Here is a 24,486-nt window from a genome sequence, read left to right as displayed (position 1 = left end):
GTGCCCCCCAACCACGCACGCACGTACGTACCCCCGTATATAGAGAAAACACCAAAAAAGAAAACAGAAAACGGACAAAGATGCTTACATGTCCAGGCCTCAAATCAAATGTACTATCATGGTGCAGCGGGCCAAAGTAAAGATGGTGACTACACAGGGGTGCGGTAATACCAAATGAGAGCGCACTGGGCAGCCCGCCACAGGGCGTTACTCAGGCTGCTTTCACACATCAGATTTTTGCCATCATTCACAATCCGGCAAATTTTGAAAAAAACAGATCCGGCGAATGTTGCTGCTGGATCAGTTTTTTTTTTTTTCTCAAAGACTTGTATTAGCGGCGGATTGCGCGGGATATCCCCACATTCCGTCCATCTTTCTCCGGATGCGGCGAAAATTTTCGGTCCGGCGGTTGGAGACTACGCACAGAGGAATGTTTTTTGTGTCTGTCAAAAAAAAATGGACAGCGACGGATCCGGCGCCATCCAGCATTTGCTAGAATGTGCCGGATCTGTCAAATGATGGAAACCGGCGACGGATTCCGTTTTTTTTTTTTTTTTTTTTTAAGCTGTGCATGCTCCCATTTTTTATTTTTTTTTTGAGTTGGAGGAAATCGCAGAATGCTGTGATTGTCACCATATTACGCCCGAAAATACGCCAATGCAAGTCTATAGGTGTGAGAAACTCACACACAACACGGACCATCAGTGTGACTTGTGAGAAATACGCACCGGTGTCCTGTAGAAAAGCCGGTAATTCAGTGCGGTGTACAGTAAAATCACACTGACAGGTTAGAATAGATAAAATAAATGTCTACACATAGTATAAGTGTGTGTGTGTGTATGTATATTATACACAACAAAATGGAGTAAGCAAAATGTCCCACCAGTCATTATAAAAATATACATTTTTATTCCATATAAATGTTTACAAATACATCAATATACATATTCCAATATAGACCCAAATACACAGGAAGCCAAAGAAAAAAAACTAGTGATAGACTAGAGAGTAAGTAAGAGACAAAATGTGTTCCCTCATGGTGTCAGCAGAGTTCAAGGACTCAGCCCGTCACAATTCTATGATACAATCCATAAACCATAGGTCCAGAACTCCTGCAAATAAATCAATGCTTACCCATGAGTAGGGATGTCTCCCACAACCTCCCTAGGTGCCCCTGACACGCGTTTCGCAGTCCAGCTTTCTCAAAGGGAAAAGTATCAGCTAGTCTCACAAGCTTAAATAGTACTATACCGGAAGTGCCGATGATCGTGGTGCACCTGTCCTCCTGGACTACATTTCCCATCTCCCCCATGGCAGTCATAGACAGAGTGCGCATGTGGGTGGAATCCCGTCTGGTGACATCATAAGACATGCGCACTCCTCTAAGGCCGGTTTCACACGTCTAGATAATTCCAGTACCGGAAAAAAATCTGTACCGGAATTATCCGTGTCCGTGTGCCCCTACGTTTCTGTGGCACACGTGCGCCCACTGGGTACCACACGTACCAGCATCTGGTGCTGAAGCCGCGATTCATATCTTCCCTGCAGCAGCGTTTGCTGCAGAGAAGATATGAATAATAGTGTTTAAAATAAAGATCTATGTGCCCCCCGCCCTCCCACCCCCCGCTGTTCTGAAAATACTCACCAAGCTCCCTCGTTGGCTGTCGCTGCTTCCTGTTCTGGCCGCATCTTCTCCTGTATGCGGTCACGTGGGGCCGCCGATTACAGTAATGAATATGCGGCTCCACCCTTATGGGAGGTGGAGCCGCATATTCATTACTGTAAATGAGCGGCCCCACGTGACCGCATACAGGAGAAGATGCGGCCAGAACAGGAAGCAGCGACAGCCAACGAGGGAGCTTGGTGAGTATTTTCAGAACAGCGGGGGGGCGCACCCCCGGCCACAGTGTTAGTATGCTTAATGACTTTTTGTTTGTGTGTATATATATATATATATATATATATATTTATTTTTTTTAAACACAGTAGTAACACCTGCTGGGGTAAAATTATAGTATCGGGTATGTAAAAAATAAAATAATAAATATACACTATATAAGATTTTATAAATACACCCAGTGCACTACAGAGAAGGCGAGTGAGAAACCACTCAAAGTGAAGAACCTCAACATGATGGAAGACCATAGAAGAACTCCAAGACAGGAATGGTGATGGTAAAAAAATATATCTTTATTTAATAGACGTGATAATAATACATAAGAGTTGATAAAAAATGTGCACACAACAGACATTAATATATTATGCCAGACTAAGAATAAAAGAAATTAAATAAAAAAATAAATATCCCATATTTTCTATGTTCCAAAACAACAAATGGTTCATTAGACCCAGATTAGATATATTGTAGATGATATATTATCTCCCTTAAAAATCCAATATGTGAAAAGGAGGACAACTAAAGTGACAAGAGTTTGTGCAAATATGCAAATATTTTCCAAAAAAGTGCAACAATATTAAATTGCATCCACATAGGAATAAAGTGCAATGTGCTAAATAGCCAAATCAAACAAATGCACAAAAGAAAAAAATGGGGAAAGTGGAGGAGAAAGGGCCGTATATATCAGTTTACAATAAGGGTAAGTGTACCAATAAGAATACTGGGGTAAATCAAGTGAGTGATCAAAAATAGGAGTAATATACCTTTAAGTCCGTCCGGTCATTAAAGTGTGCGCACACTTGTCAATAAGACCCCTCTCCGTTACTAAGCCACTAGTATGAAAGGATTAAAAAAAACACACAAACATTAAGAATAAAGTACGGTATTTTAACGAAAGAAAGAAACACAGGTTTTATTATTGTTATTGTATGCTCAATCCAACCGAAGCCCTCATTCTCCTGTTAAAAAAATCCCCCCGCCAAAAAAAACAAACAACAATATCCCATACCTGTCCGCCGTACAGTCAAGCCCCACGCTGTAAATCCATCTCAAGGGGTTAAATACATTTACAACTGGTAGCCTGCTAATGTGGCAGCTCCCGGCTGTAAACGACTGGAGAATGAATGAAAAGCTGCCTACGCAGCCTCCCCACCTGACCGTACATGAACTGATTAGCGTGGGAAAGTTTCTGAACATTCTCCCACGCTGTCAGTTCACTGCGCTAGGCTGGGAGTCAGCGCAGCCTTTTCTGCTATATAGCTCTGTATGATATAGAGATATATATATACACACACATATATATATATATATATTTATTTTTTTCTTTTTTCACAAATATTTGAGCTAATGAATCCATTATATGTCCATTTTCCATGCCAGCGAGAACATCTTGCCATACGGATGACACACGGATACTTTTTGGAGAAAAAAATTGCATCCTCGTTCATGAACATTGCTGCGTATCTCGGCCGTAAAAAACGGACCGTATTTTAATACGTTAGGTGTGATGCCGGCCTAAGGCACATATCCGCATCTATGTCACATTCTCAAGTCCCGGCCTGATCATAGGTCTACAGACCCAACCTGTTTCACAAGTTCGAACCAAAAAGCCCTGCGGTTGGGCTGAGACTTGCGCCTGTGAAATGGATGCTTAGGCTACTTTCACGTTTCCGTCTTTCTGCTACTGTCGCAATATGTTGATTTTTGAAAATTTGCAGGATCCTGCATTTTCCCATAGACTTGTATTAGCGACGTATGGACTCACGTTTTGTCCGCCGTGCTCTGGATCCTGCAAAATGTGGCGGCCCGTCTTTTGCAAAAAAAAGTTCAAGGGAACGTTTTTCTGTACGTTGTATCCCGTGTTTCCGAATGCGCATGCCCGGCAGGAAATCTCGCTCTCTCTCTCTTTCCTCCCCGGGACTTTAGACTGGACAGCGGACCTGTTGAAAAACTGCGTCCGCTGCTCACGATATACACAATTTCACAAACGTCCGTCGGTACATCGCGCCGATGCTGTGTGACGGCCGACTACCGACGGAAATGTGAAAGTAGCCTAAGGTGTGCCCACACTATGGCCGTCTAAATGAGGCCTAACACCGTCAATAAGACGACTCTGACAGGAGGAGTCGGCCATGTTTCCAAGGTTCCGTAATGGTAATTCTACTGATGGAGTAGTACACTGTATACCTGGGCAGGAGGGCAGATTATGACTGGTTATAATGTTTTGACATTTCTAACTGGAGGTAATTGCTAATATTATTATTATTACTCCTAATGCATATGTGGATAGGGTCTTGGAGATGGGAATACCCCTTTAAGACCCCCAAAATAAGAAGCAATCAAAACAATGTAATGTCCCCCAGCACTGCACCACAAACAGCTCGGCACAAAAACAGCCTGCATACAGATGTACGCACGGAAAAGTGAAAAAAAAGTTCTGGAAAGTGGCAACAAAAATTTCACAATTTTTTTTTCCCAAAAATTTGAAATGGGATATTTTTATAAAGCGCATAAATTACAAGTGAATATTATAGGAACACCCCTTTAAATTTCTAAGAACTCGCCCCACTTCACCAACTCATTGGCTGGTCCTTCCTCCCATGATTACTGCAGGGCTGGGTGACGCCTCTCTGGAGCCATGATGGATTCTCTCCTATCGAGTCTCCTTTCCAACATCAGCAGGAGCGTCAATGACAGAATCTAGGTGTTAAACTACAACTCCCATCACCCCCTGCGCTCCACCTGCATGACGTGCGTAGTCTGAGCCGCCGATGGCGTGACGTCATTACCCGGCGCCGGGTTTCAGTTTCGCTTCCCAGCTGTCAGGTAGCGGAGGCTCCAGACTTGTGGCCTCCAGAACGTCAGCCGGCACCGTGCTCCCCTGCCTGGTGCTGCCCGGGCCCTGGCTCCGCGGCCCCGCTACCAGCAGCATGTCCCGGGACGGTGGTGAGGACGGGTGGACGTCCGAGTATGACTCTACCTGGGAGGAGGATGGAGAGGAGGAGGTCGGGAGGAAGCAGGAGAGAGCTCGGGAGCGGAGGTCATCTGGCAGGGTACGGAGCATGGAGTCTGATGATGGGGGGTCCTGTAGGGCTGCAAAGAAGACCCGTAGGCCTTTATGCCAAGAGTGCTGAGCACAGGCCGGGATATGTGCCCGGAATCAGGGGAGGTGGGCAGAGACACCACAGGACCACACAGGTGGCGCTGGAGATCCTGCTGCCGCTTATCTGTGGGTTTTAGGAGACCTTAAAATGCACAGTTAAAAAGTGACTGTCCTTATTGTACCCATCCAGTGCACCCCCAACTAGGGCAGCACCCAGAGGGGCCCCCGGCTGGAGCGATCACCTCTAGTGTGTAGGAGCTGGATCTGCCCCCTGTGGTTACAGCGCTAGATCTGGTGCAGGATGAGTTTGGTGCTGACATGATCAGGGTGTTCAGCATTTGACTGCAGTGCAAGGATACTCTCTGATGTGATTATGCCCATGTGATATGGACAGACAGGCTCTGACCTATAGATGGCGCCCTTCTGTGGATCCTAATAAAAGCCCCGGGCAGGGTGGTTTCATGCACAAGTCCATCACATGTATCTTAAAAATACATAATAAAAAGTGTTGTTTTCTTTCTTCAGGAGTGCAGCGCTCCCTTGCCTCCTGCTTGCCAGAGGGCGATGCTTTTCTGATGATTGAAGGTTCATTCGGCAGTATGGTCCCAATCTCCAATGCAGCTTTTTCCTCTGCAACATCTAAGGAACTAATACGGATTAAAGATGATGGGATCAGCACAGTGGCTCAGTGTTTAGCACTGCAGTCTAGCAGCACTGGGGTCCTGGGTTCAGATTCCACCAAGGACAACATCTGCAGGGAGTTTGTATGTTCTCCCCGTGTTTGCGTGGGTTTCCTCCGGGTACTCCGGTTTCCTCCTACATTCCAAAGACATACTGATAGGGAATTTAGATTGTGAGCCCCATCGGGAACAGCGATGATAATGTGTGCAAACTGTAAAGCGCTGCGGAATATGTTAGCACTATATAAAAATAAAGATTATTATTATGGATCCAGAGCTGCACTCCCTGACAAGGCCTTTAACCTAGGCATCAAGTAGTAAACAAAAAGGTTACAAATCTCCATCCTTGCAACATGAGAAGTGGTAAATTGCAAAGTTGCTTGTTTTAACAAGCACTTTTTAACTTTGTCTCTGAAACAACCCCTTTAATAGTTAAAATCAGACCTTGCCTTCCCCCATGCCAATGTCATCAACACAATGAAGGCGTGGCATTGCCTCTTTCTTCCTTCTGCACTGCTGCTCATCCCATTCTCATGGGAACTCGTCACATTATGGGCTCACCACAGTGCCAGTGTAGAGTGTTGGTGTGGATAGGCCCAGACTCTTATGCCCCATAAATAAACTTTAAAATTAGGTTTTGGCCATCTTGTACTATTTCATGACTGAAATGTCCAGGAGGTACCTAGAGAAGACGCTGATTCTTTATAACCTCATATTTCATGGAGGCATCTAATTCTTATTCAGGCTTTGGCCACGTACTATATTGCTGCAATGGTTAACAATCATTCTTCTTCCTTTTCCTTATAGTATAAGACTAATTATTCTCAGCGGTGGAGGAACAAGGCGGCCAGAGACATGCAGCGCTACAGACATGGATACAGAGGAGAACACTCCAGCGATCAGTCGTGCACGGTAATTCTTTTACTCTGTCACTATAAAATAGAAATCTCCCTCTTCTGTTCTTCAAATTCAGCCCAATGCCTGAGGCTGCCCTACTGATCATTGGGACCACATGGGAATTCAGCTATTCAGGGGTTAAAATAAAACAGTGGAGTGCCTATACAGAGGTATGCTGTAAGCCCAGTACTGTCTGTATGTCATGGGAATTCTAATTCAGCATGACGTGTTGGGGAGCTTGTACTGATAAAAAATAGCCACTCTGAACAAGCAGAGCTGCAGTGTAAAGAAGTATTCATGCAGTTACATCAAATCTCTCTTCCCTCCAGAGAGAAAATTCTGACACAATGTACAACCTGGAGTTCTACCAGAACAAGAGATGTTTTGAACCAAATGGTAAGACAAGTAGGGTCTGTGGGGAATGTGATGTTGTTTACCTTTGTTAGAAATCAGGAATGTGTAGCTGGTCCTACTTTAAGGGGTTTTCCACAGACTTTTATTACACATCCGCTCTATGTTCCCTGAAATTGACATTTGATCATCAGATGAGGTGTGCCTGGTCACTGTTCCTGAAGGTGCAATCTCCTAAAGCTAATAGATTATATAGAAATGGCGTGAGGGAAGAGTCAAACATCTGTATAACTAGGAAGCGGATCGCAATGCTATGACTGCTTCTATGCAGCTGTCATGTTCTGGTTGGGAAAGCCACCAGCCAGTCCAAGCATTGCGTTGTGATCCCCGTCCGAGTTATACAGTTGTCTGACTCTTCTCTAATCAGCAGTCTCAGATGTTTTAATAACTCCTATTCACTTCAAGGGTGAGGGGTCTTGGGTCCAGGAGGTGGCATCCCTGATCTTAGAATTGATTGGGACTCTAGTAGTCTGCTAGAAAATGAAGGCCGCTTTGCCTGCACTAGTGACTTGAGCACATTTAAAAGGGCAATTCAGCTCTACTCACTTCCACATCTGTAAGTGAGTGGGGCTGGTGACGTTACGTCTATGGATATGTCGGCATACGTTTGCAAGCGGCAGGTATCGTGCATTTATCCTATTCTGATAAATAGGATGGGTGTGCAGTACCTGACATTTACTTTCATTCGTTGGCAGATATCTAGATGTGGCATGGCTGACCGTGCTCACCGACAAATGCAGAAGTGAGTGACACTGATTACCATTTTCATTCCTTCTCACTTAGGGCAGACTGGTATATCCTTTATTGTGTTGCAGGTGGATAAGGCTCTGGAGCAGAACCTGCACCACACATGGCATGATGTGCCTGTTGTTATGCAGCCTGCTTTTGCCTTTACCAGCAGCAAATGGAGCGAGCTCTGTTAGCTGCTGTTAAATACCGCTGTCAGTCTCATTTAAGTAGTGCAATCTAGGTGGTTTGTCTATTCAGACACCCATTGCTTCTTCTCCCATATGACGCTACGCGTTTACTGAAGTCTCTCATTGCCAACATCTTGGTACTGATAAAAAAAATTAATTTTCTCACCTCAGAAAATGCAATTTCAAAAGAATCTTACCCCATAATTGAACTGACAAAAACATCAGCTCGCCATGGAAAAGATGGAGTTGTAGTTTTTTTCCCTGTTTTTCTGTACATCACATGGTAAAATGAATTGTCATTAAAAACTAAAATTCATCAAGCAATAAAAAAAAATAAACTTGTATAACTGTCGATGGGAAAAAAATAAAGTTTATAGCTCTTGAAAGCAGGGGAGGAAAACACAATAGTTGATTTGGTGAGAGGGCACGGCTGTCACTTTTATCATGAGTCTTGATGTACGATAGACGCAAGGATGTGTTGCTTTATATTTGTTGCTGACTACATGGTTCTTTCACCTGCAGGATTGTACATTGAAGAGTTGCTCAAAGACTGGAAGGATGATAACATCACACTGGAGCGGAACCATTCCTACATCCAGTGGTGAGTGCAGCAGACCCTCTTCCTGTGCTGCAGAAAACACACCTTTTCGAAAAACTACCAAAGGAAAAAAATCCAGAACTTGAACCCCATTGTCATTGCTAGAAAAACATTACTGTTCATACGGCTGCATTTTCTTTGGTCAGACTGTGTCTGACTATCCTGCCAGGTACAGGTGCATGGATTGAGTGAAGTCAGTCCGAGTGAGGGCCCACAGCAGGTCAAGCTGTAGATCTGCTGTCCGGAGAAAGTACATTTTGGATTTTTCCAGTATGTATTACACTGTGGGAATATACACTAAGGCCCCAACTCATCAAAGCTTTTATGCCATATTTTTCGACTTGGCGTTTTCACTCCATTTTTGCCCAGCTTCAGCAAAGTGGGCAGGGGCCTTGGTGACCCCTGCCTATCAAATTGTTAACCCCGACAAGAGCCTCTTGTTTCCTGATCTTAATGACCTTCAAATCTACACTTTAGCCCATTTACGGCATCATGTACATTTCACATTGGAAGCAGGACTTGCCTCTAACAGTCGCTTGCCTCTAGCAATTGTTAAGTGCTGTTGTCAATCTCTGACAGCGGCATTTAACTCTCTCTGGCACGGGGTCGCGTCATTTCATGCGCTTCTTGGCGCACTAGTTACATGATCACAGGTCAACGATGAGCTGATCTGAAAGTTTGGAGTCTATTGAAGACCTCCCTGTTTGTCGTTACAGAAATCCTTTGAAACCCTGCCTGTGGCCAGGCATTAATGGAATCCGTGATTTCTGCTACATACTAGCTGATTGCAGCTTCAAGTTTCCTAAGGGAACTATCCAGAACAATGAAAAGTGGAAAAAAAAATGTTTAAAAAAAAGAAATGTTCAAATCACACCCCGTATTGAAAATAAAGATATTAGAAAAATAAAAAAATTAATGTAGTACCCCAATGTTCATAAAGCTCTGATCTATCAAAATATAAAAACAACTCCATTGTTAAACACCATAAAGGAAAAATATTCAAGAATGCCAAAAACTTTTTTTTTTGCCTCTGCGATTCCCAAAAAATGCTGTAACAGGTGATAAAAATATCACATCTATCCTAAAATGGTATCAATAAACACGGAGGAAAAATCAGAAATGCAAAAACAAAAAATTAGCCCTGTTGTGAAGGGGTTAATAAAAATCTTTTTGCTAGAGTTTCCCTTTAGACCTATTACCTCGCATAAGCTCTTAGACATGGAGATTAGTGATGAGCGAATATACTCGTTACTTGAGATTTCCCGCGCACGCTCGGGGGTCCTCCAAGTATTTTTTTAGTGCTCGGAGTTTTAGTTTTTAGTGCTGCAGCTGAATGCTTTACATCTGTTAGCCAGCATAAGTACATGTGGGGGTTGCCTGGTTGCTAGGGAATCCCCACATGTACTTATGCTGGCTAACAGATGTAAATCATTCAGCTGCGGCAATAAAAACTAAATTTCCGAGCACTAAAAATACTCGGAGGACCCCCCGAGCATGATCGAGAAATCTCGAGTAACGAGTATATTCGCTCATCACTAATGGAGATGTGACATATCGGGCAGCGATCTGACATGATGTGATTAAATCTTCTTTTCCAGGTTGTTTCCATTACGAGAATACGGGATGAACTCGTACGCCAAACCCTTGACCCAGAGTGAGATTAAGGTAGCGGGAGCGTGACACATCACTTATGGAAAGGTCTACTGATATTCGTTCTGTTAAGTGACCTGATTTGTCATTTCTCTGCCTGCTTTAGATAATGAAGGAGGATAACGAGGTGAAGACAAGGTTCCTGAAAGCGTACAAACTTATGCTTCAGTTTTACGGTATCACACTCGTCAACGAGCAGACGGGAGAATTGCGTCGGGGAGAAAACTGTGAAGAGAGATTTAAGAATTTGAATTGGTAAGTCTTATGGTTCTTCCATCGTCTTTTTATTTCTGACAGTAGCATTAAAATTGACTGATTGCCATTGCGCATGTACACTGGTACCTTTTAACCCTTGCATTACACAACAGTAGTTTTTCATGGGGTGGGATTAGAGCACAGCGGTCGGGGTTAAAAGGGCTGTCCACTACTTTTTATATTAATGGCCAAGCCTTATTATAGGTCGACAACATCAGGTCTGTGGGGGGTGTCGCACCCCCACGGATGATATTGATGACCTATCCAAAGGCTTGTCCATCAATGTAAACTTTAACAGTGCCGGCAGCTCCTGAATGTGATCAGTTGTGGAGCAGAACAACACCGCATCATCAACTTTATAGTAGCCATAGCGGGGTACTACACACATTCCCATGTTTTAATGAATAGAGGAGGATCTGCAATTCTTTGCTGCAGCCACTATCCATTTGAAAGCTGTGCTATTTCGCGCCACAACTGATTACGTCCAGACGCTGCCAGCACTGGGAACCACTAATCAGTGAGGGTTCCTGATGTCGCACCCTCACAGATCTGATATTAATGACCTATCCTAAAGATTGGCCATCAATATAAAAGTACTGAACAACCTCTTTAACATAATCTTTGGCTCTCAGGGCATATGGAAAGGAAAAATCACAAAACGGCCCCACTAAGCAGAATATGTCAGTAGGATGTATTACTTTATAAGCAGACATGAACGCCATTCAAAAATCTGGAAATGTTGGTGGCCATATTGGTTGATTCCCAGCTTTCCTCTCTCATGACATTATAATCGGAAACCTTCTTCCTGGTACCCTTAAACTCCAAATAACTGCATAAGTATGAACTACAGCCTTGTGCTGTGAAAAGCAGGCAGATTAATGCAAAAAATGTTCTCTGAATGGGTAATTGGTGAGTAAGCACCTACTAATCTAGGTCTCCATCTTCCTAACAGTCACAGCCACAACAACCTGCGGATCACCCGGATCCTGAAGTGTTTGGGGGAGATGGGCTATGAACGCTTCCAGGCCCCTCTGGTCAAGTTTTTCCTGGAGGCAACCTTGTGTAACAACCAGCTACCCAATGTGAAAAGGAGCGTGTTAGAGTATTTCATGTTCGCGGTGAAGGACAAGCAGCAGCGTAGGAAACTGGTGTACTTCGCCTGGGAAAAATACAAACAAAACAATCAGCAAGACAGGTTTATCTGGGGCCCTGTGGATAAGCTCAGGCATTATCGCATCCCAGATGAGAATGACATGAATGTGTGCTCGGATGGAATTCACGGTGATTTGGAAAAGAATCAAGATTCAAAGACTTACAAGAACCAGAATATGGTCCAAAAGCTTATCAAGGTTCATGAGTCTGGTAGATCTAGAGGTGACGAGGTTACGGTAAATCATTATGACTCCAAGATAAAAACAGACCTCAGTGAGTTGATACCTATGAAAGACACGGGTGGCTTGCCAGACAGTGATTTGAACCAAAACAAAGAGGCCAGTCCTGATCAAAGCCATCCACTTATCAAGGATCCCAATTCCTTCATGGGTCTAATAGAAGACCACATGGAGAATGACGTAAAGAAAGAAGAGAACATTGACTGTGAGGATGCTAAAGAAGATGCAAGTAAGGAGAATATAACCGAGAAAGTACAGGAAGAAGAGGTCAAGAAGTCTGAGTATGACCAAGTAGGTGGAGTAGAGGTCAATGGACTTTCTAATTGTCTCCAAAACACTGAGAATAAACTTAACCAAGGAGAACATAACCGGAAAAGAAAGATGCCAGACTGTAACCCCATGAACTCTCCACTCGACAGCTTTGCTGCTGCAGACTCAACCCAGTCCAGTCACACTATCTGTCCGTGCCAAGCTGAAGGAGCTCAAGTAGTCGGGGTAGAAGAAGACGTTAAGAAGCTCAAACTGGATGAAAGACAAGCCAATGATTATGCTAACGGGTTTGAAAAGAATATCGACCATGACGACATTAATCCCAGAGAGATGGGTAATATTCCAGCAATGTCGGGCATTAACTGTAATTTAAGAGAACATTCCTAGGATCTCCACACAGACGAGTAGTGAGCGGCATATTCGATAGGTTCTAGAATAGAATGAGTACAGTACAGGGCTGGGAGGTGGCACAGGGGCGGGCAAGTCTCTGCCAGGCGGGACTGCTGACATTACCAACCCTTGCGTAGACCATAAATTATCTAGGGTCATGGAAGATCTTCAGGACCAGCTGTGATGTAATCCATAGTACTGTCCTGTTACCTGATGGAAGTGCTAGGAAAGTCGGGCTGCTGCCTGTCTTCTCAGCAGCCTTAATTGCACAGCCTGGCAGGATGGCATGTGTTTTTTTTTTTTTGTTTGTTTTTCCCTTTCCAATATAATCTTTGTTTCTTGATTTGAAGAGAGATCAACTTTTATGACCCTCTCGCTCTTTGCTTTTTTTTTTTTTGACAGAAACAATGTGGAATTAATTTTTTTCTCTATATCGGTGCTAGTAGGCAATTTTTCAGTGACTTGCTGAACAATGAAATGTTTAATTTATTGGCAAAAGATTGCAGGAATTCTTTCTAACTAGATATACAGTACTATAGTATTGTGACAGCTGATCGTTTTTTTGTTGTTTCTATGAGAAGACTTTTAGTTTTGCCAATGTGGATAGTGGGAACTAGAGTTTTTTGCAGCTTTGACTGTGGCCATATTTTTTTTTTTTCTCATCTTTAAAAAAAAAAAAAAAAACTAAAAAAAAACCAAATAAATGAAAGTATCAGACTTGTTTAATTGTTCAAATATTTTCGTGTCTGGAAAAGCTGGTGGATGATCGGTATGGCAAGATTTAGAGATGTCACTTATTCTTTAAGGCAGACCTAGGCGTAAACCATTATGGTTATGTTAGCTGTCACTCAGCTTTGCCAAAACCAGAAAAAAATGAACTGAAGAATTTGTGGTGGTATTTGTTAAAGTTCTTAAGCAAATGTCTTTGATATACAGAACCATGCAAAACTTTTAGGCAGGTGTGTAAAATAAAATAAAAAAATGCTGCAAAATAAGAATGCTTTCACAACTGCAAATGTGAATAGTTTATTTTAATCAACTTAAAAAATGCAAAGTGAATGAACAAAAAAGAAATCCTAAATCAAATCAATATTTGGTGCGACCATCCTTTTTGTCTTCAGAACAGCATTGATTCTTCTCGGTACACTTGTGACTTGCACACAGCCTTTGAAAGAACTCAGCAGAGAGGTTATTCCAAACATCTTGGAGAACTAACCGCAGATCTTCTGTGGATGTCGCTGGTACAAACCCTTCAGTCTTCATGTAATCCCAGACAGACTGGACGATGTGAGATCCGGGTTCTGTGGTGGCCGTATTATCACTTCCAGGACTCTTTGTTCTTTACACTGAAGATAGTTCTTAATTACACTGGCTGTATGTTTGGGGTTGTTGTCCTGCTGCAGAATAAATTAGGAGTCAAATCAGATGCCTCCCTGATGGTGTTACATGGCTGACCACTGTGTCTATGGTCCTCAACATTGCCTAATTTTGTTGTCATCAATGCAGAGAAATACAGGCAGACACTTATACATCATGCGATACTATCAGGGAGGCTGGATATGCTGAAAACAGATGATTACTGGACATGTGAACCGGGCTTTACAATAAGATTACTCAGGTTTTTATAGATTTTTCTAGATCAAGTAGCAGAAAAAATGATGGAATCGCCAACAAATTAAATCACCATTATTACTTTATTCTTCCTTCTCTGGCTTTCATAACTAATGGTAAATAATTTACATAAATCTGGTTTCAGCTTTCTCAAATTTCCACTTTTAATTTTCACTCCTATTAAGACTTGAACTGCTTTCTGTGAGTGTTATTGAGCTGCCCTAGGCCGCTGTCGAGCATAGACAAGTATGAGGCCATTCACACAGATCCGGAGACCCGACAGCCGGGCTAAGTGTTCCGATTGTCATACAGTTACCAACCCTTACCTGAAGAAAAGCTTTAAAGGCAGTCTATCCTCACAGAAAGACTGTTCACCAAGTACAGGCGCTTGGTGCACCAAACATTAAAGAGATATTCCCATCTCCAAAATTCTATCCCAATCTGTAATCGGTGTAATAATAATAATATTAGCAAATACTTCCAATTAGAAGTGTAGTATAGTTCTTCTGATTCACTATGTCTTTCTTCATGTGCAGGCATTGCAAGACCTTAGGTATCCATGGCTACGACCACAAAATAGTGACAGTTGCTAGCAGTTGTAACCATGGCTACCTAAGGTCCTGCAATACCTGCACATGAAGAAAGGGACGTAGCAAATCAGAAGAACTATACAGTATTTCTAACTGCAGGCATTTACTAATATTACACCTACTACATATTGGGTTAGGGTCTTAGAGATGAGAATACTTCTTTAACTGCATCTTCCGACATACTTGTTTTCCATCTTTTTTTTGCTTTTCTCTGGCCCTATAAATCCAGACCTGTCAATCGTACATAAAACTCTTTGAAGCCATTGAAGTGCATTTTCTGCCTCAGTAGACTGCTGTATTATTACTTAGTACACCAAGACCCATTCAATCGGCTAAGGCCCCTTTCACACATCAGTTTTTTGCCATCGATCACAATCTGGCGAATTTTGAATAAAGGGATCCAGCAAAGGTTGCCGCCGGATCCGTCTTTTTCTCATAGACTTGTATTAGCGACGGATGGCCTCATGTTTCATCCGTTTTTCACCGGATCTGTCTAAAATTGTTTTTCCGGCAGCCGGAGAAAACCTATAGTAACGTTTTTTGTGTCCGGCGAAAAAAAACGGACAGTGACCGATCAGTCACTGTCCGTCGTTTGCTAGAATGGAAGCTTATTTTTTTTTTTTTAGGATACAATTAGCTTGATCAGCTAGTCGGAACCGTCGAAAAAACATCTGTCGCATCAGTTTTTCACAATCTGTGACTGATCCGTTTTTTTCAACATTTGACGGATTGTGACTGATGGCAAAAAACTGATGTGTGAAAGCAGCCTAATGGTGCTGGGACTCGGACCCCATTATTCTAATGTAATTGATCTATCCTAAAAATAGGTCACCGATATTAAAGTTATGGGAAAAAACCTGTAACAATATACATCATCATCATTACTTCATTATCTCACTTCTATTAATAAAATGTAAAAAAATTGGTGAAATTCTCTCTATACACATGTGAACTGACTGTTGCCCTGTGCACTGGTCTTTTAGCTTAAACGCTGCCCAGTAAAGTAAATGAGAAGGGAAATGTGAGCGATCTCTGTGGACAGACATCTCCTCATTGTTTAATTTGAAGCGACTCTCAACTTTTTATCAGAGTTTAGTTTCTATGTCCAAAATTGTCTTGTGGTTGGATTAAATGTTCATAGTGGTCAGAGCTCCACCTGCATTGTATTAACCTAGAGGTAAAGCATAACATTCTAACTGCTTGGACCGCCACTAGAGGGAGCTCAGCCTATACTGGGTTATTGCGGACTTTAATGTATACATTGTGCTCCCCCTAGTGGTGGCTGCAGGTAGACCGAATTATATGATATAACTTATTGAATAAGAATAGGACTGCTGTAAAGCTGTATTGTGAAATGTATCTGCTCGGAATTTTGGACATATTTGGATAAAAAAAAAGTTCAAGGGGGAGGAGGGCACTCTCATTAAGTATTTTATACTTCATTTGATGCCCATGTGCAGGAGAACAGCCGATGCTACAATCTAATACACCAGCTTGGTAATCTCGTTGATAGTCGTACTTGGTATGGCTGATACAAACGTAAGTTACGTAGGTTAGGGAGGAGGTAAGTGATCTTTTTATTTTTTTTAACAAACTTGACATTCGCCAGAACTTTCCATAAACTTGTATGATATCCATGGATTATTGGCTATTGTTTGCAAATTGAGATTAAAAAAAAGAAATTAAAATACAGATTTGGGGTTTACATGTCTTCTTTCCCTCTGGGAATGTTTCGGGAGAGTGTGAAAGGAGGAAATGATGGCAGCAGCATGGTGTCACAGGGGCACAGGATGGCACATGGCTGCCATATATGTGAATACTGGAGTTGGGTATGTAATAGGTAATTGTACCCTACAGTCATGGCTGATGGTGGCATCGGTGGTGGGGGTCCATGGTTATAATGTCCCTTGAATCTCATCTCACTTCCATAGAAATGAAGAGCGCTGAACCCCTGCAGCTCTTCTTCAGGTCAGTCAATGGTGCTGGTGGTCTCACCACTGAGGTCTTGTTAAGGTTGTCCTCCAGCCTGATGACCTTCTAATAAACCCTCAAGATAGAGACAGATCTCGTCTTCTGCTGCAATCATCTCACAGAGGATTGGATCAATGGATGCACTTGTAACCATCCCTCAGAAGGATGAACAAGAATATTCTGTCCCTGACGGCAAGCAGAGCTGTTGCATTTCAGGTGGCACGGACTGGGGTCTCTCATGCATGACCATATTTTCTAAATTATGTTTGATATCTTGAAATGTCATTAGTAATTAACCCCTTCACTGGCTCTCTGGAGCGGTCTCTTCATTAGCGGGGAGCTGTCACATTCCACACACCGTGTCACTCCAGCACAAAGCTTAAAATACTGAAAACCGCAGGGGTTATTTGTGTTATTTTTTAACTTCACTTCATTAGCTGGACCCCCACAATACTCCACAGTGCAGCACCCTAACCTCTATTCATCCTGAGCTCCTGATTTATGAAATTAATACAAACAAAATGTTACATAAAAATCAGAAACTATTTAGGAAAACCGTGGAAGATGATCCCCATAAGCTCAGTGACGACTAGTAACCATGGTTGTTACCCTTCATTAATGTATGACACAAAAAACATAGATTCAAGTTCTATTGGCTTAGGGGCTGGCACGGAGAAATATTACTAAATGATAAGGATTGCAAGTTTACAGTTGTGCTCAAAAGTTTATATACCCCGGCAGAATTTTTGCTTTCTTGACCTTTTTTTCAGAGAATATGAATGATAACACCAAAACGTTTTCTCCACTCATGGTTAATGGTTGGGTGAAGCCATTTATTGTCAAACTCCTGTGTTTTCTCTTTTTAACCCCTTACTGCCATTGGAGGTACTATTACGTTGATGGCAGTATCCCCTGCTTTGATGTGGGCTCTGGCAGTAAGCCAGAATTAGACGGACACATTATTCCCAAATCCTGACCGGAGCTGCCCTACTGGGACGCACTTCCTGCATATCTTTATTTCCCATTTAGGCCATGTTCATACCATCCTTTTTTTAATGCGGAATCGCCGCGATTTTCCCGCTGCGGGTCCGCAGCTGTTTTCCATGCAGGGTACATTACAATGTACCCTATGGAAAACAGGAACTGCTGTGCCCACATTGCGGAAAATCGCGAAAAAAGCCGCGCTGAATAGCCGCGGTAAAAAAGAAGTACCATGTCACTTCTTTTTGCGGAACTGCAGCGGTTCTACACCCATAGACCTCCATTGTGAGGTCAAACCCGCAGTAAAACCCGCAGATGAAAAAAATATCTGCGGGTTTTCTGCGGTTTGTGGTGCAGAACCGCTGCAGTGTGGCTGCCCCCCCGTGCCCCAATCCCACCCCCCCCCATGCTCCGATGCCACCCCCCCCCCCCCGTGCACCGACGCCCCCCCCCCCCCCGTGCCCTCATCTCCCCCCCTTATACTTACCCGGCCTCCCGGTGTCCGTCCGGCCGTCTTCTCCTTGGGCGCCGCCATCTTGCAAAATGGCGGGCGCATGCGCAGTGCGCCCGCCGAATCTGCCAGCCGGCAGAGTGCATTTTGATCACTGAGATTGTTATATCCCCCCCTTTGTCACCCCCATAGGTAGGGACAATAAAAAAATTAAGAATTTTTTTTTTTTTCCACTAAGGTTAGAATAGGGTTAGGGGTAGGGGTGGGGTTAGGGTATTTTCAGCCATTTTAACCCTAAAAAACTTCCTAGAAAACACACAGACTCTGCATAGAAAACTGCATAAAAAAACGCACCAAAAAAGCACCAAAAAAAGGACCTGCGTTTTCTGCCAAGAGCTGCGGTTTTTAGTCCTGAAAAAAAAGGAGGGAAATCAGGAACGTGTGAACATAGCCTTATTCTCCTTACATAAGTGAGGTTTTGCCCGCAGCCACTATATCTTTGAAAATTATTTGGTGATGTTTGTACACATGAATAAAGAAACAATCCTTTTTGCATAAAGCTCAAATACTTGAGTGCGGCTGTTTTCTCTTTTACATGTGCCTGCAATAGGCGCTGGTGGAATCGCGATCCACCTGCGCCTATTAACTAGTTAAATGCCACTGTCAAACTCTTGACAGCGGCATTTAACAAGTGCATCCAGCCGGAAATGCGCGCACCGTTGACGCCGGTCGGGGGTCATCGGAGCGTTGTCATGACAACCAGAGGTCTCACCTCTATTTTTGGTCGCTGTGACATTGCATTAAAATGACGGGCGACCAAATGAAAGTATCTGCACTAAAATATCATTAAAAACGTCAGCTCGGTAGGCAAAAAATAAGCCCTGACTCAACCTCAGATCACGAAAAATGGAGATGCTACGGGTATCGGAAAATTGCGCAATTTTTTTTTCCCGAAAAGCCTGTAATTTTTTTTCACCACTTAAATAAAAAAGAACCTAGACATGTTTGGTGTCTATGAACTCGTAATGACCTGGAGAATCATATTGGCAGGTCAGTTTTAGCATTTAGTGAGCCTAGCAAAAAAGCCAAACAAAAAACAAGTGTGGGATTGCAATTTTTTTGCAATTTGACCCCACTTGGAATTTTTTTTTTCCGTTTTGTAGTACACGACATGGTAAAACCAATGGTGTCATTTAAAAGTACAACTCGTCTCGCAACAAATAAGCCGTCACATGGCCAAATTGACGGAAAAGTAAAAAAGTTATGGCTTTGGGAAGGAGGGGAGTGAAAAACGAAAATGCAAAACAGAAAAAAGCTCTGGGAGTTAAGGGGTTAAATCATAATGACAACCCAAAACATCTAAATGACCCCGATCAAAAGTTCATGTTGGAACGTCCAAATACGTCCCATGCGCAGCTTCCGGGCTGATGAGTGCAAATTTTGCCCCCAGTATTTGCTGATAACGTGCTGCCTTCACCTTTCCTTCAACTTTGACCAAGTTTCCTGTGCTTTTGTCGCTCACACATCCCCAAAACATAAGTATTCCACCTCTGTGCTTTACAGTATGAATGGTGTTCCTTTCATCATAGGCCTTGTGGACCTCTCTCCAAATGTAATGTTTATGGTTTGTGCCCAAAAAGTTCAGGTTTGGTCTCGTCACTCCAAAATACCTTGTTTCAGAAGTTTTGAGGCTTGTCTCTGAGCTATTTTGTGTATTGTAGGCGAGACACTTTGTGGCATTTGCACAGTAATGGCTTTCTTCTGACGACTCGACCATGCAGCCCATTTTTCTTCAAGGGCCTCCTGATTGAGCGTTTTGAAACAGCCACACCGTTAGTTTTCAGAGAGTCCTTTATATCAGCTGATGTTATTTGTGGGTTTTTCTTTGCATCCCGAACAATTTTCCTGTCAGTTGTGGATGACTTTTTTTGGTCTACCTGACCGTGGCTTTGTTTTTTACAGATCCCCAGCTTTTCCATTTGTTAAACACAGTTTGAACGCTGTTGATTTGCATTATCAATTCCTTGGATATCTTTTTGTGTCCCTTTCCTGTTTTATGCAGTTCAACTACCTTTTCCCGTAGATCCGCTGACAATTCTTTTGCTTTCCCCATGACTCACAATCCAGAAACGTCTGTGGCTGGAAGAAAGATGCAAGAGTCTGTCTGGATTCCAGGAACTCACTCAGCTTTTATGCACACACACTGATTACAAGCAAACTGGTCACACATGAGGATGTTACCTTTAGTAGCCATTCAAACCCATTTATCATCATCTGTGCATGTTATGCCAAAATCACCAGGTTATGTAAACTTTTGATCGGGGTCATTTGGATGTTTTGGATTGTCATTCTGATTTCAAAAGCGTAAGCACAGTAGTTTGACAATAAATGGCTTCACCCAACCACTAACCACGAGTGGAAAAAAAGTTTTTGTGTTATCATTCATATTCTCTGAAAAAAGGCCAAGAAAGCAAAAATTCTGCCGGGGCATGTAAAATTTTGATCACAACTGTATATGTGACTTATCTGCTACTGTGCCACATGCAGGTGAATTTATTCTATCTATCCATATCACTATACACACGTGGTCAAAATTGTTTAATGACAGAAAAACCCACAGTGGTCAGAGAAATAGCCTGAATCTGACAAAAGTAATAATAAATAAAAGATCTATGAAAATGAGCAAATGAAAGTCAGACATTGCTTTTCAAGCATGCTTCCACGCAATTTTTGTAAAAATTTAACTCGTGAAGTAGGCCTGGACAGAAATGATGGTACCCCTGAAAATAATGTGACAAAAGGGACATGTTAAATCATGGCGTGTCCACTAACTAGCATCACAGGTGTCTACAATCTTGGAATCAGTGAGTGGGCCTGTATATAGGGCTACAGATACTGTGCTGTTTGGTGACATGGTGTGTATCACACTCAACATGGACCAGAGGAAGCGAAGGAAAGAGTTGTCTCAGGAGATTAGAAAGAAAATTATAGACAAACATGTTAAAGGTAAAAGTTATAAGACCATCTTCAAGCAGCTTGATGTTCCTGTGACTATAGGTGTACATATTATTCAGAAATTTAATATCCATGACACTGTAGCCAACCTCCCTGGACGTGGCCGCAGGAGAAAAATTGATGACAAATCAAAGAGACGGGTAATACGTATGGAAACACAAGAGCCCAGAAAAACTTCTAAACAGATTAAAGGTGAACTTCAAGCTCAAGGAACATCAGTGTCATATCACACCATCTGTCGTATGAGCCAAAGTGGACTTCATGGGAGACAACCAAGGAGGACACCATTATTGAAAAAAAAAATCATAAAACCGCCAGACTGGAATTTGCCAAACTACATGTTGACAAGCCACAAAGCTTCTGGCAGAATGTCCTATGAACAGATGGGACAAAAATGGAACTTTTTGGCAAGGCACATCAGCTCTATGTTCACAGATGGAAAAATGAAGCACATCAAGAAAAGAACACTGTCCCTACTGTGAAACATGGAGGAGGCTCTGTTATGTTCTTGTGCTGCTTTGCTGCATCTGGCACAGGGTGTCTAGGATATGTGGAGGGTACAATGAAATCTCAAGACCTTCAAGGGATTCTAGAAAGAAATGTGCTGCCCAGTGTCAGAAAACTTGGTCTCAGTCGCAGGTCATGGGTCTTGCAACAGGATAATGACCCAAAACACACAGCTAAAAACACCCAAGAATGGCTGATGGTGGCATCGGTGGTGGGGGTCCATGGTTATAATGTCCCTTGAATCTCATCTCACTTCCATAGAAATGAAGAGCGCTGAACCCCTGCAGCTCTTCTTCAGGTCAGTCAATGGTGCCGGTGGTCTCACCACTGAGGTCTTGTTAAGGTTGTCCTCCAGCCTGATGACCTTCTAATAAACCCTCAAGATAGAGACAGATCTCGTCTTCTGCTGCAATCATCTCACAGAGGATTGGATCAATGGATGCACTTGTAACCATCCCTCAGAAGGATGAACAAGAATATTCTGTCCCTGACGGCAAGCAGAGCTGTTGCATTTCAGGTGGCACGGACTGGGGTCTCTCATGCATGACCATATTTTCTAAATTATGTTTGATATCTTGAAATGTCATTAGTAATTAACCCCTTCACTGGCTCTCTGGAGCGGTCTCTTCATTAGCGGGGAGCTGTCACATTCCACACACCGTGTCACTCCAGCACAAAGCTTAAAATACTGAAAACCGCAGGGGTTATTTGTGTTATTTTTTAACTTCACTTCATTAGCTGGACCCCCACAATACTCCACAGTGCAGCACCCTAACCTCTATTCATCCTGAGCTCCTGATTTATGAAATTAATACAAACAAAATGTTACATAAAAATCAGAAACTATTTAGGAAAACCGTGGAAGATGATCCCCATAAGCTCAGTGACGACTAGTAACCATGGTTGTTACCCTTCATTAATGTATGACACAAAAAACATAGATTCAAGTTCTATTGGCTTAGGGGCTGGCACGGAGAAATATTACTAAATGATAAGGATTGCAAGTTTACAGTTGTGCTCAAAAGTTTATATACCCCGGCAGAATTTTTGCTTTCTTGACCTTTTTTTCAGAGAATATGAATGATAACACCAAAACGTTTTCTCCACTCATGGTTAATGGTTGGGTGAAGCCATTTATTGTCAAACTCCTGTGTTTTCTCTTTTTAACCCCTTACTGCCATTGGAGGTACTATTACGTTGATGGCAGTATCCCCTGCTTTGATGTGGGCTCTGGCAGTAAGCCAGAATTAGACGGACACATTATTCCCAAATCCTGACCGGAGCTGCCCTACTGGGACGCACTTCCTGCATATCTTTATTTCCCATTTAGGCCATGTTCATACCATCCTTTTTTTAATGCGGAATCGCCGCGATTTTCCCGCTGCGGGTCCGCAGCTGTTTTCCATGCAGGGTACATTACAATGTACCCTATGGAAAACAGGAACTGCTGTGCCCACATTGCGGAAAATCGCGAAAAAAGCCGCGCTGAATAGCCGCGGTAAAAAAGAAGTACCATGTCACTTCTTTTTGCGGAACTGCAGCGGTTCTACACCCATAGACCTCCATTGTGAGGTCAAACCCGCAGTAAAACCCGCAGATGAAAAAAATATCTGCGGGTTTTCTGCGGTTTGTGGTGCAGAACCGCTGCAGTGTGGCTGCCCCCCCGTGCCCCAATCCCACCCCCCCCCATGCTCCGATGCCACCCCCCCCCCCCCCGTGCACCGACGCCCCCCCCCCCCCCCGTGCCCTCATCTCCCCCCCTTATACTTACCCGGCCTCCCGGTGTCCGTCCGGCCGTCTTCTCCTTGGGCGCCGCCATCTTGCAAAATGGCGGGCGCATGCGCAGTGCGCCCGCCGAATCTGCCAGCCGGCAGATTCGTTCCAAAGTGCATTTTGATCACTGAGATTGTTATATCCCCCCCTTTGTCACCCCCATAGGTAGGGACAATAAAAAAATTAAGAATTTTTTTTTTTTTTTCCACTAAGGTTAGAATAGGGTTAGGGGTAGGGGTGGGGTTAGGGTATTTTCAGCCATTTTAACCCTAAAAAACTTCCTAGAAAACACACAGACTCTGCATAGAAAACTGCATAAAAAAACGCACCAAAAAAGCACCAAAAAAAGGACCTGCGTTTTCTGCCAAGAGCTGCGGTTTTTAGTCCTGAAAAAAAAGGAGGGAAATCAGGAACGTGTGAACATAGCCTTATTCTCCTTACATAAGTGAGGTTTTGCCCGCAGCCACTATATCTTTGAAAATTATTTGGTGATGTTTGTACACATGAATAAAGAAACAATCCTTTTTGCATAAAGCTCAAATACTTGAGTGCGGCTGTTTTCTCTTTTACATGTGCCTGCAATAGGCGCTGGTGGAATCGCGATCCACCTGCGCCTATTAACTAGTTAAATGCCACTGTCAAACTCTTGACAGCGGCATTTAACAAGTGCATCCAGCCGGAAATGCGCGCACCGTTGACGCCGTCACATGGTCGGGGGTCATCGGAGCGTTGTCATGACAACCAGAGGTCTCACCTCTATTTTTGGTCGCTGTGACATTGCATTAAAATGACGGGCGACCAAATGAAAGTATCTGCACTAAAATATCATTAAAAACGTCAGCTCGGTAGGCAAAAAATAAGCCCTGACTCAACCTCAGATCACGAAAAATGGAGATGCTACGGGTATCGGAAAATTGCGCAATTTTTTTTTCCCGAAAAGCCTGTAATTTTTTTTCACCACTTAAATAAAAAAGAACCTAGACATGTTTGGTGTCTATGAACTCGTAATGACCTGGAGAATCATATTGGCAGGTCAGTTTTAGCATTTAGTGAGCCTAGCAAAAAAGCCAAACAAAAAACAAGTGTGGGATTGCAATTTTTTTGCAATTTGACCCCACTTGGAATTTT

The 24,486-nt window shown here is 43.0% G+C and overlaps 1 protein-coding gene across 1 annotated transcript; it reads left to right on the top strand.

The window, feature by feature from the left end:
• The first annotated feature begins 4,514 nt into the window (after positions 1-4,514).
• LOC138664450 (opioid growth factor receptor-like protein 1) lies at positions 4,515-13,472 on the top strand. Its single transcript, XM_069751154.1, has 7 exons — positions 4,515-4,950; positions 6,488-6,592; positions 6,907-6,973; positions 8,428-8,506; positions 10,102-10,168; positions 10,260-10,408; positions 11,361-13,472. The coding sequence occupies exons 1-7, from the start codon at positions 4,828-4,830 to the stop codon at positions 12,454-12,456; spliced, it is 1,686 nt and encodes a 561-aa protein (XP_069607255.1). The 5' UTR covers positions 4,515-4,827; the 3' UTR covers positions 12,457-13,472.
• The last annotated feature ends 11,014 nt before the right edge of the window (positions 13,473-24,486 follow it).

This window comes from Ranitomeya imitator, chromosome 2 (genome assembly GCF_032444005.1).
Source record: "Ranitomeya imitator isolate aRanImi1 chromosome 2, aRanImi1.pri, whole genome shotgun sequence".
Lineage (NCBI taxonomy): Eukaryota > Metazoa > Chordata > Amphibia > Anura > Dendrobatidae > Ranitomeya > Ranitomeya imitator.
Note: the sequence above shows the minus strand (reverse complement) of the source record. Positions and strands in the feature narration are given on the sequence as shown.